This window comes from Copadichromis virginalis, linkage group LG22 (genome assembly GCF_057382275.1).
Source record: "Copadichromis virginalis isolate Kocher_CV1m ecotype Utaka linkage group LG22, C_Virginalis_male_GT1.1, whole genome shotgun sequence".
Classification (NCBI taxonomy): Eukaryota; Metazoa; Chordata; class Actinopteri; order Cichliformes; family Cichlidae; genus Copadichromis; species Copadichromis virginalis.
The window spans coordinates 12,515,153-12,533,500 of record NC_140638.1 but is presented as its reverse complement, the minus strand read 5'-3'; the positions used below and the strand labels follow the sequence as shown (position 1 = coordinate 12,533,500).

Below are 18,348 nucleotides of genomic sequence, written 5' to 3'. Positions count from 1 at the left end.
TGCTCACGCTGATGGCTGCTGAGTGGAAAAAGACATAAAAATTTCAAATAAAAGAGGAGATGGCTGTTACAGTAAAACACGGAGGGATTATGCGTCAGGAACAGGAACGCCTTCTAGAAATAAGCTTTGGCTGACAGAGCGGTCCTGTGTTACCATCTCAGAGGTATTTACAAGAGCGATTACTGTGATTATTATTTCAACAATACCTTGCAATGCTCTTTCATAGGCTGCCAGCCGTTGCAAGGATAGGGAGGGCCTGCCAACATCACCGGACTGGGAATTTGTGTAGGAGCTCCATAGGAAGGCAGAGCGGAGGGAGGGGGAGGAGAGAGAGAAAGAGATGCAGTGGTAGAAGAAGAGACAAAGGACACAGTTCAAAAGGGCTTCTTTCTTTTTGGAAAGGTCGCACAATGCACTTCTGCTAACATGATTTTGTCCTTTTCTCTCTCTGCAGCTCCCACGGAGCCTTTGCTGTGCAAATTTGCCGACGGAGGGCAGAAGAAACGCCAAAGCCAGAGCAAGTACCCTCAGAATGGAAGGCCGTGGCACAGAGAAGGCGAGGTAAGATGTTACGCCAGTGTTTATTTTTCTCACTCGCAACTGGAAAAAAACTCTTCCACAGGGTTTTGGTGTAGCACAATTCATGAAATAGTAAATCACATAAAGATTTCTTCGGCAAATGCCTCTCTTTACATACACCTCCTTTAGGTTTGCTGGTGATTTAAACTATATTTATATATATATATAGATTTTATATATAGATTTTATCTCACCTGGAAGCTAAATTCACAAATAAAATAGCAATAAAATTGAGTAAATGTGCTAAAAACTATATAAGCTGCTATTCGGATGAGTTGACAAAATAACACCGCTCACTTACACTCCACTAACTACTGTAGCACCACATCTCTAGATGACCATCTGAGGTAGTGGTATTTCTAAGAAATGGCTCCACCCTGCTCACAAGGGATCAGAAGAAGTTGGCTAAAACATCTGGCAGAATGTAAAGTATTAACGCCTGCCATTTGTATTTACTATCATGTATGGAGATGTTTTCAAAAAAAGAAAAGAAAAATAGCCCACATATCGATCAAATTGTCTCCAGATGTATATGTGCTGTCATGTAAATTGCATCTCAAGCCTCACTGAGTGCATATATTTCCACCATACAGCAGAATGCTGGGAAACCTGAAACTGGAAACGGTATGGTAACATGTAGATACGAGGTTAAAATCTTTTCTTAGACTACCAACAGGATATACTGGAAAGGACGAACAGAGGAGACAAGTACGCGACTGCTTTAGACGGGACTATATAGAAGAGACTGAATGCACACACACGTGCAGCTGCACATGCTCAGTCTGACAATTGTGCTGAAACTGCAAGTTACAGGAGGAAAGATGGAATGTTTGTCCTTCAAGAAAAACTCTCCATACGTCTTAGTGTGTGCTGCAGACGCAGTTTGTGAGTATGTGTGAAGAAGTAGGTGGAGGATACAGTTTCATCTCTCATCCAAGTGATTTCTTCAGCTCAGATTCATGATTGTCAGAAGATTGCCTCCTCCTCTTTTTAGCGATGGTTGCTCCCTTTCCACATTCAAATGGCCTCCTTTACTCCCCGCTCAAACCAGGAGCCATACCTGCCCAGGATGTGTGCACGTCCTCATCATTGAAGGAATAGCCACTGGCCTGTAGGTGGATGAGGTAGCTCTTCTGTGTTTTGCCATGACTACATCTTTCACTGTGTTACAAAGCTTGAATTGCAGCCATTCTCCAAGTCTCTGTGAACAATTATCATGGCCATCGACCAATGGTCATGACAACAATCATGAAACTGAGCTCATGGCTCACTGTTAGTCAATGGTGCTACTTTTGGTGGTTATGCAACTGAACTGTTTATAAGGTTGAGGAAAGCTGCAGTCAGCTGAGAATGAAGAAGTCAGTTGGAAGAGTGAGGAAACATTCCTCCCACTGAAAACACTTCGTCCAGATGAACAGAATCAACTTTCCGGGATTTCCTTCACTGAATTATTGAGCATGCATTAAGACGTAGGTGTTGTATTCCCTACACAGGCTCTGTGTGTGTGTGTGTGTGTGTGTGTGTGTGTGTGTGTGTGTGTGTGTGTGTGTGTGTGTGTGTGTGTGTGTGTGTGTGTCCATCACATGTTCAGCAGGCCTAACACCTATAAACCAATGAAGCGTGTTTCACCTAAATCACATTGCTACATCCCCTCAGGCCCACACATTGACAGGTTGGCAGGGTCAGCTCGGTGAGATGACTGTGTATGTGGGAGTGATCAGATGCTTCCTTTTAAAGGAGACGGATGCAGCCTAAATAGACACAAACATTTATTCATTTTGCTATAATGCATTCTTTGCATTGCATACAGACACTTGACCTTCGACGTGATATATTAGCCTGTAAAATATGTTTACTAATTCGCTTTACCAGGTCCTTAGATTTCTCTGTGATTATAATTGTGCCTTAATTGCTACACTTTTGAAATTACAACACTAAAAATGAACATTTTGGACAAATATGTTTGCTAATTAGTGTAAAGTTTTTAGCAGATTGGGTTTTCAGCGTATCTCAGGGCTTTTTAAACAAGAAGAGACTTGAGGAAAAAAGGAAAAACTAGAGACTCAGAGTTTCTTAAGAATTCTGAGTTCACCCAGAGGCTGAGCTAAAAGCTCATAAGAAGAATATTTACTTAGTTTTCTGTCCTTCAAATTCAATTCAAAAAAGATGCTGTAAGTGTCTCAGCATGAAACTTTCACTATTGTCGTCCCGTACCTTCCTTTGCATCATAACCCTCTCCTCCCCTCCGCAATCCACAAAAAGTGAGGTATAAATGTGGGTTTAGGGAGACTTGAGCTTCGGTTTACTTTAGTTTTTATTGTTTTAAAGCTGCTCATCAAATTTATGTGTTTGAACATAATTTCACTCCAACGGATTTCCCAGAACCCTGTACCAAGAAAATAAGTTCTGCAGATTTACACCCACTGCATGCATCCAATATTAAAGCCTCTTGAGAATAAATAATTGGTTTTTGTATTGATTCATCTCCAGTTTTTTGTGAACTGCATTTTTCTGTGTACATTCTGTGGCATTTAAAGGCACCTTTGTGCTTTATTTCATTTTCTGTCAAACTTTAAGTTTGGAAATCGTAGAAATGCCACCCTGTTTTATCAGTTCTGAAAAGGACTTGAGAAATGAGAGCAAATTAAAAAATATATCTTCTTGTATTGTCTTAAAGCATGATTGCGTAATTAGTTTTTCTATTTTAAGCTCAGACCAGCTAAAAAAGTATTTGAGAATGAGGTGGTTTAATATGAAAACGACTGTTTGGTGTGTAAAGACGACATCATATAGAGGTTAAACAACAGCAACATGATACAGACTGCTGACCTAACATTCGCTTTGATACATTATGCTGATGTTGAGAGCTAATAATAGACCTTTGTGCTTACATCTGGTAAGAATAGGCATCTATATAATCTTGACTTTGCTATACAGTGTTGCTTACAGATTTGGGAGACAGAGGCAGCAGACTTATCATCATTCATGGCAGGTCTTGGGTCGGGGAAAGGTATACTGCTGTATGGGCTTTGTGTCACATCTGTGTCTTTGCTGAGCTCCCTTGGGATGCCAGCAACAGCCAGAGTTAGGTGACCTTACAGTTTTCTTAAGAAAATCTGTTCTTCTCTACAGACTGCATTTACACGTGAGTCACATCCTGTCCAATGTTTGGGTGATTACTCAAAGCATTATACGGTGCTCGTTACTTTTCTTAAAAATAATGCTGTTTGTTACTTGATTATTTCCGAGAGAAAGTCATTAGTTATACTACTTGCAACGTTACCAGCGTTACCCAAAATGTACTGTCACATAGTTACAAGTTGTTTTTAAACCTTAGGCTACAGTTCCACATGCGGATGAAAATCCCTGTATTATTGAGGGAGTCTGCAAACACTCAGCTTTAACATCACTCTGGGCTCTTTGCTAGTTTTTTGTTAGCATGCTGTCTGTGCAGATGTTTGCAAAGAGCCCGTGTTGTGTTAGCTGTATAATGCAGTTGTTTCTGTTGTTAGTGAAGTCTGCACTCTACCACCGGGCTCTTGTCTTTTCCTGTGGTATTTCCAGTCCTCAAAAGTTGTACATCCCTCCACCATTTTCTTCCTCCCTGCACCCAAACCGAAATCAACTTAAGGAAAACAAACAGTTTTGATAGAAGAAATTTGTAATGAACCTTTGTTTAGTACAGTAATTCTGGTAAATGACTGCATTACTGAAGAACTGTAATATGATTACAGTAATGCATTACTTTGGAAAGCATTACAGCCAACATTGATCACAATGCAACTCAGATCACCTGCAGATAAAGTCTGGTTGATCTAAAACTGTGATACTGCAGTGCATTCTGCGTACATTTACACTTAGAATAAAGTGGATGGCCCTTAGAAGCATGTGTGTGCCTCTGTGTGGTCATTGATCAGCTGTGGGCAGGGGAGATGGGAGATGGCCATCACATGTTAGTCTGTTTATCAGAACTGAGGCCATTCCTCACTCTGCTCCCTGTGGCAGACAGATGAAGCGAAGCAACAGCCTACGCCATCCATTACTGTCTCTTCCGACATGTCTCTCTACCTTCTCCTTCTACAGTATAGATCTCACTCTACCGCCATCTTTAGCTTTCCATCACTCTTCCCCCTTTTCCTCCACCCATATTTAAACACTCCCTCCTCACAGCTTCTTTCTCTTCCATTTTGTCTACTGTCTCCTCTTCCTGTGTTTGAAGTCTTCCCAGATCCCACAGCAACATATGGAGAGAGAAAGAGCAAGTGACTCACTGAGACTAAGAGAGAGGGAACACATTGCATGATCAGTCAGGAGTTACAAGGGGTTGAGTGCTGCAGGGTGGCTGGTGGTGAGGATTGAGAAATATATGACAGATTTTCTTGTAAACTACCCAAAGTGGGAGTCTAGAAAGTGCTGTCTCTCGCTGTCTCATGCTGACAAACATATTAGTCACTGCATTTTTTTTCTTCCACCACACATTCGCGCGCCTAGCGCCATGGGTGCTCATTCTTCTCTCTCTGTCTCTCTCTCTTCACATCCTAACTCTTTTACACCAACACACACTCCTACACACACGCACATAAAAACTTTCAAAGTCACACTTCTCAAGCACCTACTCTAGGGGAATGAGTGTGGATGAAAAAAAAAACATCCGGCTTTCCAGTCTGTGTGAAAGCTTGACAGATGTCCCTGTGTGTGTTTGTGTGTGTAGCCACAAGGCAGAAGAAGCAAATGTGTGTATAGCAGGCAAAAAATTAAGGGAGGGAGCGGGTCAGCGTGTGTGAGGACACAGAGACGATGACTCGACTTGGTTTTCCTGTGGTTTTTGGAAGGAGTTGGCGGGTCATCCTTGGGGCACGGAGTGGGGATGTGGAGCTGTTTTCATGAACACCAAAAAACATTGGGAGAATCGAGTCGAAGCTGCCCTTACTCCTATGCAGTACACGGCAAGAGATTTATCAGATGAGCTGGGTCCTAATTACTAGAAATATTCAGCTCGGTTTAGGCGAAGGAGCTGCCTGCAGAAGGAAGTTCACATGGTCTCACACTTTTATCTGCACTGCTCCATATCCATGCTCTTGGACAGATTTTGTACTAGAAAGCTGGCAGTGTAAAGACTGGCTAATGTTTGCCAAACATTTTCATTCTTTTGTGCAGGGTAATGTCTAGAAAGCCTCAGGGTTGTGGTGCATCTTTGAAAACGGCTTTCAAAATATGATTTAAGCACAAGAAAATAAACACAACTAGCTGTTGAGCTGTCTTTTATTAGACTAAAATTTAGCTGCTCCTCCTTCTTGTTGTTGTTGAGAGTTAAAAAGTTGTGAACTTTTTCAGCTTCTGAAGGGCGCCCAGGTGTCAGAATAAGTATGAAAACCACTTCTGCAACAGGAAAGAACAGGTGACGTCTTTAAAACCGCTAGTGTAGGCTGTCCTCACATTTTTAACTCTGTTAAACACAATTTTGCATACATGCATTTTCATACATAATATGCTAAAAAAAAAAAAAGCTGCTTTATTGCCATGATAAAATGCATTCACATTTTCACTGAGACTACATTAGTATAATTCATTTTGTAAACCCTAGAGCACAGTTGAAATGATATTGATGCAAAATAATTCTTCACAACTCGCTAAACTTGATAACTTGAATTAATGATTGACTACAGAAAGAAACAACTGAGTCATACTCTATGGCTTTTTCATGAGTTTGGAGCCATCTGTCACTGTGCTACATTTTGGGATTTTACTGTGGGTACAGTAGGGCATATTTATCGTTTTACATTTACATAGAAGGGAGAACATATTCTAGTGGAAAATACATGGTACAGTAAGTCTTATTTACTGCATAAGCATGAAAAAACGGCCACTTGGTCTTCGAAAGTCAGGTCTGTTCATGGGAACTTCTATCAGGGCCAAGCTTTGTTCACGGGGTCTGTACAGCATTAAAGTCAAGTTTTTTTCTGCAGTCTTGGATCAAGCTAAGACGGATACACAGTCTGTCTGTGTCTTTTCCTTTCCTCTCATTTTGACGGAGCCAAAAGCTAACTGCATCAGTAATCAGTCACTGGCTATGCAGGGTCCTCCGGTCAGGAGCTTCTCTGCTGTGGAATTCATCAACACGCGGAACCAAGGGCAGCACTTAGGGGAGTTATCAGCCTCACCGAGACAGCTGGCCATGTCTGCCGCTGCTATTAGCGAGCATGGGAACACACATTCGCGCACGCAAACATGCTGACAGGCGTGCAATGCAACTCTCTTGATCTTGGATTTCATGTAAAGGGAGAGTATAAATACATGCACAGAGACCTTTGCATGTATGGATTTACAGAAAGAGATGTTCACAGATGCAAAACCAAATTTAAAGTAGAAAATAATTACAAAGCGCATGGACTGAGTGGCTGCATTCGGCCTTTACAGCTTGATATAAAACGTCTCTGAAAGCCTTTTACAACCAGTTGTGTAAATACACAAAATTAGACACAAAGGTCCGTCCATGCCTGGATCCCTACACATCCCTAGTTTAAGCAAGGACATTGTCATTTGGTGGAGAGTCTGTGTTTTTGCTCACTCTCGAGGGCTCGGTCCAGGCTCACTGATCCCCTTGGACCTCTGAGCCACTATTCCCTTAACTGTATAGCTCAGTGTAGGTAGCCCTCTGGGGGAACAAGGGCAAAAGACTTACAGGAAGATGGGAGGGGTAGATTAAGAGATGAGGGGAGTGAGGAACGGAGAGAGAGAAAGGAGAACACAAGATGTTGAAGAAGAAAAGGAGTGGGAGGGAGGGCAAAGTGAGGGAAAGGAAGGGCAAAAAATGAGTGTGTGTGTGTAAATGTGTAGTGTGTGCATGTGTGTATGCTGATGAAATCTGCCATCCTCAGCAGCCTCCTGTTAAAAGAAATCGGATTAGCTCTCCTCGGGGGGAGAGAACCTTCAGGAATGCAGATGAAGGATTGCGGCACACAGGTTTCTCTCCTGGACTCTAAAAAAGGGCCTCACACAATCACACGCAGACACACACTCATGGATAGGTTTGCTGTCACACACTTACCTAGACACATGTACACACACCATCACAACAAGGAACTCAGTTTTCCACTCATTCTCTTTTCTCTCCAAAGGCCATTTCTTTATTTCCTCTCATTCATAAAAACACGATGATACGTGGTTGAAATAGAAAAGCGCGTCTTCGATACTAATTCACTTTGTCCTATTGACTAAGCTTTCCCTCACATTGGCTTTGTCACTTGTCAGTTTTTCCACTTTGAAATGAGATGATTTGGATTTGATTTCATTTGTTTTGGACAAAAACAATCCGGATCTTAATCAAGTTATTCTTCGAGTACAATAAATGTACAGCAAATTATCTTGGTCACAATAGTGCAGGAGTATATCAACAGCATTGCCTTTGACGTACAGGTGACATACAAGTAGCCCGTACGGGGAAAACACTGTGATTTAGAGGTAGCAGAAGTGGTTAAATGTACAGAAAATTACTCTGTGACCTTCTTGAATACTTAGCTGGACAAAGACGTGATTTATATAGTTTTGCCTCTGTGCATCACCACAGTGAACGTGAAATCAAACAATTATAATGCAATTGAAGGGCAAACATTCAACTTTACATCAAGGAATTTCACAAAAATTTCGCATGGACTGTTTAGGAATTACAGCATGACACATGTATGCTTTGGATTCGGCGGTTTCTCTCCTTGTCTGTATTTTTCCATATTGGTTTCATCTGTCCAAAGAATTTTTCCACAACTGTGCAGCCTCTTTTAGATGTTTTTTTGGCAAATCCTAATCTGGCCTTCCTGTTCTTGAGCGTAATCAGTGGCTTGTTGGAAACTCTCTGCATTTACATTTGTGTTGATTGTAGACCTTGACAAAAAATACACCTATTACCTTGAGTGTTCTTGGCTTGGTTAGATGTTTGATGTTGTTTTTCCGCAGCTATGGAAGTGCCTCTGTCATCATACACTTTGTTGTGTGGTCTTTCAGACCTTTTGCTCTGGCCAAGTGCGTTCCTTCTTTTTAAGAATGTACCACTCCTAATGTTTCTGCTGTCTGTCTGATAGATTTATTGTAGTTTTTGATTATGAGGATGGCCTCGCTCAACTTCAGATATTATGTCTGTTTCATTTGTTATTGAATAATAACAGAGTAAGCCTCATGTGGCCTTGAAAACTGCGTTTATGCAACAACTTTGTAAAACCCCTTGAATTAGAGTTCAAAGTCTGCACTTAAGTCCTATACAATTAAATAATTGTGGTGGTCTATAAAGTTAAAACTACAAAAATTATATTTTTGTCCAACAAATTATGGCTCTAACTGTATTTCACAGAAGTACGTTCGATCAGCAAAGCCATCAGTGTCCGACTTACGACAACATATAAACATATAAATAAGAGACACTTTAAAAGGGTTAAATGCAGCTTGAAATCATGTCACCAAATTTATGGAAGAACATCTTTTGTAAAAAAGAAGGACAAGACATTGATCAAACTGTGTTCCAGCCACAGTCTTCTCTTTGGCTTTGTTTAGGTCATTATTGAAAAGTAGGCTTAAAACAAAAGTGTTGACCACTTCTTTCTGTGTGTTTTGCTGCTTCGCTGCAAATCGCCATTCCTCATTTTTGTCTGTCAGTAAATATCAGAAACTGGCTTCTCACTTAGAGTGAGATTGATTGCTTTTGTTGCCTTCTCCTTTTTACTACAGCAGATGACACTACATTGTCACACTGAAAAAACTGATATAAAAGGTGGTAATGTAGAACAAGTTGTCACATTTTCTTTTGCTTCAGCATTTTAATATTACTTCCCATACTGTATGAATCTTGATAGGCCGTATAATTTGTTGTTGTTTTTTCTCTTTCAGACTGGCATGGCGTTAACATATGATCCTGCTGCAATGCAGAATGGGTAAGACTTGATCTATCCTTGGCACCAGCTAATACACTCGCCTCCTGGCTCATAGAACCCCAGTCGATACTACTGTCATACACAAAGATTAATGTAGTGTCTGCACTTTGTTACTGTTTGATTAAGGAAATCTATATGGAGTTCAGATATCGGTTTTCACTGGTGAGGTCAGGTGAGAAATGGCGAGTGTGTGTGTGTGTGTGTGTGTGTGTGTGTGTGTGTGTGTGTGTGTGTGTGTGTGTGTGTGTGTCTCTTTGGATACTCAGATATGTGTGTCTTCATGTCATGGTGCTGTGGAAATAAATGACCCGGCGTCATGTTTTATTTTTCCCCACGGTGCTGAGACAGGAAGGAGAATGCTGAGGCTCCCCTTTATCTCCCTCTGTCCTCAGTCATTCACAGGAAGCACCTCACTCCCACTTCCTAAACCACTTATCCTCCAGTGAGTCAGTCTCAACCAAAACACAACACTGGATGAATAGCATCACTCATTACATACGCCCTGCAATGTAAAAGCCTACTTCAGTATAAATCCCTCAACTTATGATCCCAAAGATACAAAACTGCGAGAGAAAGAGAAAAATGTGTCGCTCTCAGCACCTTGAACCAGATTTTTTAGAGGGCAATAAAAACAATATACATAAATAATCATTCTCTAGAAAAGAAGAAAAATAACGTAAAACAAAAAACGTAATGCATAGTTTAAAAAAATGCTACTTTACATTTCTTACAGGTACATAAATAGTTCAAATTCAAATTGGTGAATTTAGTGCTGTATATAATTATAATGCAAATTACCCATAATTAATGCATATATATATTATTGAGGGACTTAATTTACATGTCCTCCTCAGTGTTAATATTTGCATAAAATGTAACTGTATACTTTCAGAAACCAAAAGCAAAAAGACGTTTAGAAAAACTGAAACACTGCACACGATCCCAGCGTTGGGTGAAAACTAATGTAGCTCCTTCCTTTGTCATAAACTGACCTTTTATATTTAATCAAGCTGCCAAAGTTTCCAAACTACTAAGCAAACTACACAACATCACTTTTATGTGTCATTCACATTCATTGAAATCATTTTACATTTTGCACAATCTGACATGGATAATAAAACAATGAAAACTCTGTTTTTGAGCTGCTGGTGTTTGACTCACATTTTCACAACACCGGACCGTTAAAGTCAAACTATAATCTGGTCGCCGTTGATGCTGTATGTAGTGATTTCAAGGCTCGTTACAGAATTAGTGTTGGCCTGTCCTTGGCCAGTATTATGATTTTCATCAATTGTTGCTGAGACTGTTGGACATCCCGCTTAACCTCCCAGGGGATCTCGGGGAGATTCAGCACCTTTAGATGTTCAGCATTAAAATAAAGTCTTTCAATTACACAAAGAAGGTCTCCAAGTACACAGAAAAAGATTTCCTTGACTATATCCCAGTGTTGAGTGCATCGGTAATCTGTTGCAGATATGGCCGTCCATCAGCTGTCCAGCGTATTATTATTGCTCTATTAAGTAAATTCCAGTATGAGAACTAAGCCAAATATTCAGAAGTTGAAACTAAAGTTTAAGCAAGCAGACCAAAAGAAACCACACCATGAGAAGGGTGACACATCAAGCTTGCCTCACTGAGAAATAGAAAAGCAACACAGACGGCTGTTTAATAGCAGTTTGAAGAGGATGAAGAGGGAAACAAGGCCAAGTTGTGAATGAGCATATACCATATATCTTACCATGGAGAATGGACAAGTTCATTTTACTGATGGATTCATTTTTATGTAAGGCAGTAGGAGAATATTCCTTGCATCAGACATACAGTCAACAATGCAGTGGACGTAATCGAGTCAGAGGATGTTTGTCTGCTCCAGAGTTGGACGCCTATACTAAACGAACCACACCCCGTCCACTTAGAAGCTGCAGTCCTTTCTGTAGACATATGCACACCCTCTGGTTTCCAGCTGTGTGGAGAAGGGTAATGACTCCCAGCACACCTCGAAGCTTTGAAGAAATTACCTTTCAGGCCAATCAAGCAGTACTGACTGTCATGGACTTCCCTCTACAGTCACCTGACCTCAGCCCTCCTGAGCATTAAGCGCAACTGAATTTACGTTCCTGTTTGCGCAGCCTTGAGGAGTCCCTGCTGCTCACTTACAAGTGTCATTAATGCAAGATTTGAGGCATACCAAATATTCTGTATTACTCAATAGTCTTGTACATTTTTCAGATGTTTCTATTAAAGTCGTTTAATAGCCTCGTAACATGGAACCACCCAATGCAAATAAACTAGGTATTCTTTCTACTGTTAGTTACTCAAATCTATTCCTCTGTTCCTTTTTCCTTTCGGCTCAGGTTCTACTCCTCGCCTTACAGCATCGCCACCAACCGCATGATCGCACAGACCTCCATCACGCCCTTCATCGCTGCTTCCCCCGTTTCCACATATCAGGTGGGCCATAATGCACTGGAATATGGGTAGATTCTGTGTGTATGTATATGAGAATATACTTTGTGTATTTTGTGCACTTTGGGTTGGAAAAGAGGGGGTGGGCTTCAAAACAGCATGAGGCTCTCGCTTCTTCCCTCATTGTTTCTTCGATGCTCCAGCTGTGCTTGATGACATCTGTTTCGTAGGCAGCAAACACGCCAGGGATCAGAACAGAAGCGGCAAAGAAAAAGGGGGATTTTAAAAAGGCTGACAAGGTAGAAAAAAAGAAACACACCCATCAAGAATGAAAGTATCTAGGAAAAAGAAACAGTTTCCTCTCTCCTGTAGTCCAAACCTCTTTTGTTCCCTCTCTCGATCTCTTTTTATTTTATTTTCCTAGCTTCAGCACCAGTCCTTCCACTTCCAGAGCGAACGTTTGCATTCCTCACTGCTGCGATCAGTGGAGTAATGCAACAGAACAGAGCGGGATCGTAAAAATTGGCCCTGTGATATGTCAGGAGCGCTAACTATTTTCCGTCACTGCGCATTTCATGCAACACCCTTTGCCGAATCTAAACATCAAGAGACGCTGCCACTGTGCCCTCTCGATCAGACACTATCGTTTAACATCGCCTCTGTTTGGTATGCAGAGACAGAAAGACGAGGATAGAGAGCAGGAGAAAGGAGATGAAGGATAGATAAGAAAATAGAAGAGACAGATGGAGAGAGAGAGAGAGAAAGAGTAGGTTTAGGTGATGGCGATGGCACGGCTGGGTGGGCAGAGGAGGGGTGTTGCTGAAGGTTGCGGCGCCCGTCTTTGAGGCACGCTTGATTAAAACTCTGGTCCAGTACCTGTGGTGGAGGGGCAGAGGAGAGAGAAGGAGGGAGAAAAGTGGGCCAGGGCGCGCCTCTAATCCGCTCTCGGAAGGCTTCCCAAATTGATTTATCAAAAACAATGGCCAGGCTTTTGAGGAATATTAATCCTCACAGTTTCAATATCGGGCAGCTCTGCCGCCGCTTCCTGTAATATTGCCCTTCAGCCAGTCACGGCAGGAAGGTGAGTCCTTCATCTTCTGCTCAAGTACAAAGAGGCACGGGGAAGAAAGAAGGAGAAGACAAGCCAGGCAGATATATATGCAAGACAAAAGGAAATCACTTCCTTTTATGATGAAAAGTATTGCCTTTGTAATGAAAATCTCAAGGTGCGCAGAAATGACTGTATGTGTCATTCCTCCTTTTATGTTTGTGTCGCGTTGATATTTTGGAGCTTTTGATAGAATTGATTTATCAGATCTGCAAATGACCCATACCAACAGCGGTACTCTGGCGTTCTTTATGCTTGGCTCCTCAATAACGATTGGATTCATTTCCTGGAAAAAAACGACTTTGATGATCCGCATGACAGGACACAGTCCAGGCCAGATCGCTACCAAGATTTCAACGAGTACCGCCAGCCAGCCGTGAGCCTGGTTTACATCACTGCTTATACAGACTGGCTCACTGGCTGACTAAATATGTGGCTGGCTGATAGGACGCGGGGCTGGCAGGCTTACTAACTAGCTAACTGGCTGGCTGTTTGGGTTTACGTGTGACTGGTTGGAACGAGGGCCAGCTGGCTGACCATGCAGCTCGACAACTGACTTACCGGCTTTTTGGCCTGTTGGCTGACAGGCTCTTTTAAATTATAATATAAGCTGTGAAGTTCAGCCAGAGGTAGGGAGCTTCTTAGGTTGTGTACATTTTACCCTTCACTCACAGTGAAACTAATGTTCATGTAGAATTACTCTACCTGCTGTAATTCTGAGCAACTCTGTAAAAGCTGTAATTTGGTGCTTTGGGGAAAAGCCAGCTCAGGTCGAGTCAGTTAACTCTAATCTTCAAAAGCAGTCATTTGGATCTCTTTATATTTTGTGTTACACTTAGCAACTTAGCACGTTTTCCCTCACGTTCTTTCCTGCCTGATAACAGATCAGTCTCTGGCTTTCTGGTTTATTTTTATCTGGGAGATGTCTGGGAGTGAAGTCCTGCTGAAGTGGTTAATGCTGTAACTCATCAGCCCTTTTGCTGTTTTTAACATCCCACAGATAAACGCATTTGTCATATATCTGCTGTTAACTTGGACTAAACTACAGTCTTTTCACGAACCTAAGATGGTAGTGTTTGGTTCCAAAAGTAAAAAAATGAGTGAACACAACTGTCTCACAGCTGGCAAACTGGGACTTATCTCTCAGCATCCAAACAAACCCAGAGGACACATTATCAGTGCATTACAACATTTTCAGCTATCAGGAAACACATTACAACATTGCTGTACATTGCACTGTTTGAGAGGTGCTTTTATCCCGTCTTCCTTCTCTCACCCCGACCGGTCGCAGCAGATGGCCCCGCCCCTCCCCGCGCCTGGTTCTGCCGGAGGTTTCTTCCTGTGAAAAGGGAGTTTTTCCTTCCCACTGTCGCCAAAGTGCTTGCTCATAGGCGGTCATATGATATGTATTAATGTAGGGTCTACCTACAATATAAAGTGCCTTGAGGCAACTGTTATTGTGATTTGGCACTGTATAAATAAAACTGAATTGAATTGAGATTAATCTAATAATATAAGAATCTGTACAACACCTGAGGAGGCTGTAAAGATCTGACGTAAGGGCTTTGAACAAAATTGAAAAGGAAGCTGAGATTATGAAGTAAATATGTTGGAGGTCTCTTTGTCTGTTTCTTTTCAGTGGATTGGACTAGCCTCCCATTGTGTTCACTGTGTTCTTATCGGTTCAGGTTTGGACTTTTTCATCTTTGGTTGCTTCAGATAAATTGTGAGTGAGCCTCCCTCACGTTAGTATATGTAAGACTGGCTTTTTTTATTTACCCAGCAAAGATTTCACCATGATTCTCTCACGATTTTTTCCTTAAGCCCAGTGTAAAGCCATCCTTTCTTGTTGCAATAATCACATGACGGTCATGCAATATCTTAGTTAGAAAATGCAGAAGACAAGTGATTAAATATAAGCTTTCTCTGTGTCTATCTGCTGTCCCATTCAGCTGGGGAGAACAAATATTGCCGTGTATAAACAAGCAGACTTGGCACCGCGTTATAGAATATCAGGCTTGTTTAGGTATGGATCCAAATCACGCATTTGGGTTGGCTCAGAGGATTGATTGCTCTTACAGCAGATTATTCCATGTTTGTCTTTGTTTAATCTAATCATTTTACCAGGATCAGTGGCCAGTCTGTGTGTTTGTCTGCTACAAGCTGTCTAATTCCTCTCTCCAGCATAAAAGCTCTGTTTGTTCATCGTCCATTCCTCCGGTTTCTTTATAGTTTCCACTGTCACTGTTTCTCCATCTCTTTAACTTTTGAATCTACATTTGTAAATATGCATATCTGTCACTGTTTTTTTTTTTTCCTCTGGTTGTAGCGTTGAAGTTCTTTGTTCTGTTTTATGCTGAGATTAAAACAAAAATGCTTTTTGTATTTTGTGAGTCTTCTCTAGAGGTCTGTCCCTGACCTTTCACCCCTGCTCCAACAGCACTGGGCAGAGCTTTAATATTCTTATAATACAGAAAAAGACTCATTTTACGGGCTCAACGCACAACGTACTGCCGGCAATAATGGGAAGGCAGGAGGGAGATGGGCTGCCTCCAGACTTTCAGATTCTTCTAGTAATTCTTTGGCACAAATTAATCTGTGTAAAGTTCAGCCATTTTGGTGCATTAAAACCAGCACAATCATTTTAAGACTTACAGACTGAAGAGTATTTGAACATATTGGGACTATTTGAATTGCATTTATTGTATTATGTGGGATACGTTTCAGCTCTTACTAAGACAAAGGAAAATTTTATATTGCCACCATCATTTTACATTTTCTATATTTCTCCTCAGGTCCAGAGTACGTGGATGCCTCATCAACAATATGTTATGCAACCTACAGTAAGTACTCCACCATGTACCTGAAGTACTGCAGCTGCCCTTGAGTCCCCGCTGGGGATCCACCCTTTGGATGCGCATCACAGATTTTCAACTAGTCTGATCTGCTGTTAATCGAAACTTTTTATTTTTAAATTTATCCTGAAAATAGTTTACGACATGGAGACATTTTTATATTTAGCACAATGTGACTGACCAGAAAAAGATTCTGTTTGGAAAAACGTTTAAGCCACATTATTCTTCCGTTGCAGACTAAATGTTAAAGCAACTCAATTTCTAACATGCACTTGGCCACTATTACTTCTGGCCAAATGATTACACCATTTCGGTCCTGGAGTTACTATACGAAGCACTTTACCCAATTCTGATAACCACATTTTTCCATCTCTCCTAAGTATACAAACACATTTTGTTTTATTTTTGGGAGGCTTTGTGGAGTTTATATGTTTTTGGTAGTGCCAGGAAGCAATTCAGAGTCATTTACCAGACCACAGCACAAGACAGACTGCTGCTTGAGGTTACCATCCCAGACAGCAGACAAGGGGGAAAAAAGCTAATATTAATTAGACTTAGCTCACGAGCAACACGGTCTTTAACGGTGAGGTAATCACATTGCCTTCAGTCACATTCAGTTCTGTTTTGAAGAGAGACAACAGAGAAGCTTCAGAAGGTTTGTACTGGTCACTAAATTTCACATTTTAACATTTCAATAACTGGCAAAGTCCTACTTCCTAAATATTAGTAAAAACGAAACCTTCTTGGATGTTATTCTTTAAATCAAGGTCAATTACATTTTCACAGAGAAGTACAGTGCAAACGTTCCCTCTCATTTCTTTGTACAGAATTTCTTCTCCTTTTTAAAGTGGCATTTAACAATAGTTCTTCGAGCTTCATGAGGGTCTTCCAAAGTTTTTCTTTGGACATCGGCTGCTTTTTCACTCATTTTCAATCCAGTCCTTGTACCTGACCATTTTCAGATAAATGTTTTCTTTGTTAAGTTACTTGGCATTGACCTGGGAATCATTCAATCTTAAAAAGGAACCTAACTCAAGAAATGAACTGGTGGCGTGTCTACACATAACAAAAAACTTAGCAGAGAACCACTTTTTAAACAGTACCTTCAGGGACTTTGTTACTAGCAGCCATAATTTGTTCCCATTTCTTCAAATTCATGAAAAACTGCAACAATAAAAGTTTGACAGGCATAGAACGAGCGATTAGCCAAAAACCTGGTATAACTGAAAGCCATGCTCTTAACAAACAGGAAAGAATTGTGAGGTGCATCTGGCCCTTCAGTTGATCCAGTTGATCTACTGTTTACTAAAGCCTTATCAAGTAGACGCATGGCTGTCAACAAGCCATTCTTAAGGAAGACAAACAGAGAGGAAAGCCTGAGGTATGCTAAATTACACAAGAATTAGACTAAAAAACAATGGCACCAAGTCTTGTGGAGTAATGAATCCAAATTTCAAATATATATATATATATATAGTCTCTTACAGCCATCATGGTTCGGGGTTGTATTTCAGCCAGTGGTGTTAACGATCTTATCAAAATTGATGGAATTATAAACAGAGAAGAGCACCATCAGATTTTGATCTACCATGCAATACCATCTGGAAAGTGTCAGATTGGCAAGAGCTTCATTTTCATGACAATGATCCCAAACACAGTGACAATGCAGCAAAAGCATACCTGAAGAGAAAAGCACACAATGGATTGCCATCAGTCATGGATTGGCCTCGCCTGAGCCCAGAGCTCAACATTTTTGAAGCAGTGTAGGATCGTCTGTACAGTGAACAGAACAAAAGGCAGCCAACATCCAAAGAAGAGTTTTGAATGCCCTTCAAAAAGCCTGGAGAACTATTCCTGAAGAAACGACAAGAAAACTTGAGCAAGAGAGTTCAGGCTGTCATGAAGAATAAAGGTGGTCATACCAAATATTGATTTTCAAGCTCGTTAGAGTTTTACGATCTGTATTTGCAGAGTTATATACTGTATTTTCTTGTATTTTTACATGTTTCAATAAATCGCTGCACATATTTTCAAGCAGGAGAGGTGGCTCAAGGCTTTTTCACATTTCCTGAAATACCCCCGCTTGCACATCCAGTTTTATTTTCCTATCGCTGAAGCCTCACCCGCACTCTTGCTTGAAAATACTTTTCCTTCTCTGTTGTTATAACAACAAAGCACATTAGTGGTTTACCAAATTGTTTTAAGGTTGAGTTTTTAATTGATCCAAGCTCTATAAGTGTTCTCATTTTGTTTCTTAGTGATTTTAAATCATTCTGCCAGAGATTTTTAGTGTTTGCTTGAGGCTTGTTGTGGCCCCTGAAGCGTATTCAATCTACTTCATTGCTCTCAGTTTGTTCACAGAAAAAGACTGGTTACCAGTCAAGGGCAAATATATCTGATTCTTTACCACTATTTTAAAAAAAGCTTCACTTTTTGAAAATCTCAATACTTCTTTAATAAGGTGGGTACTTAGTTCTATTAG

The 18,348-nt window shown here is 40.9% G+C and overlaps 1 protein-coding gene across 6 annotated transcripts in view; it reads left to right on the top strand.

Annotated features, from left to right (window-relative positions):
* The window catches only part of LOC146682908 (RNA-binding motif, single-stranded-interacting protein 3-like), a 295,222-nt gene that overhangs the window by 251,800 nt on the left and 25,074 nt on the right, over nt 1-18,348 (top strand). For all 6 annotated transcript variants that reach the window (XM_085447120.1, XM_085447117.1, XM_085447118.1 and 3 more), the window contains 4 exons: nt 455-561; nt 9,454-9,497; nt 11,852-11,948; nt 15,807-15,854. In XM_085447120.1, the coding sequence (XP_085303246.1) occupies nt 455-561; nt 9,454-9,497; nt 11,852-11,948; nt 15,807-15,854 (296 nt within the window). The remainder of the gene's footprint in view (nt 1-454; nt 562-9,453; nt 9,498-11,851; nt 11,949-15,806; nt 15,855-18,348) is intronic.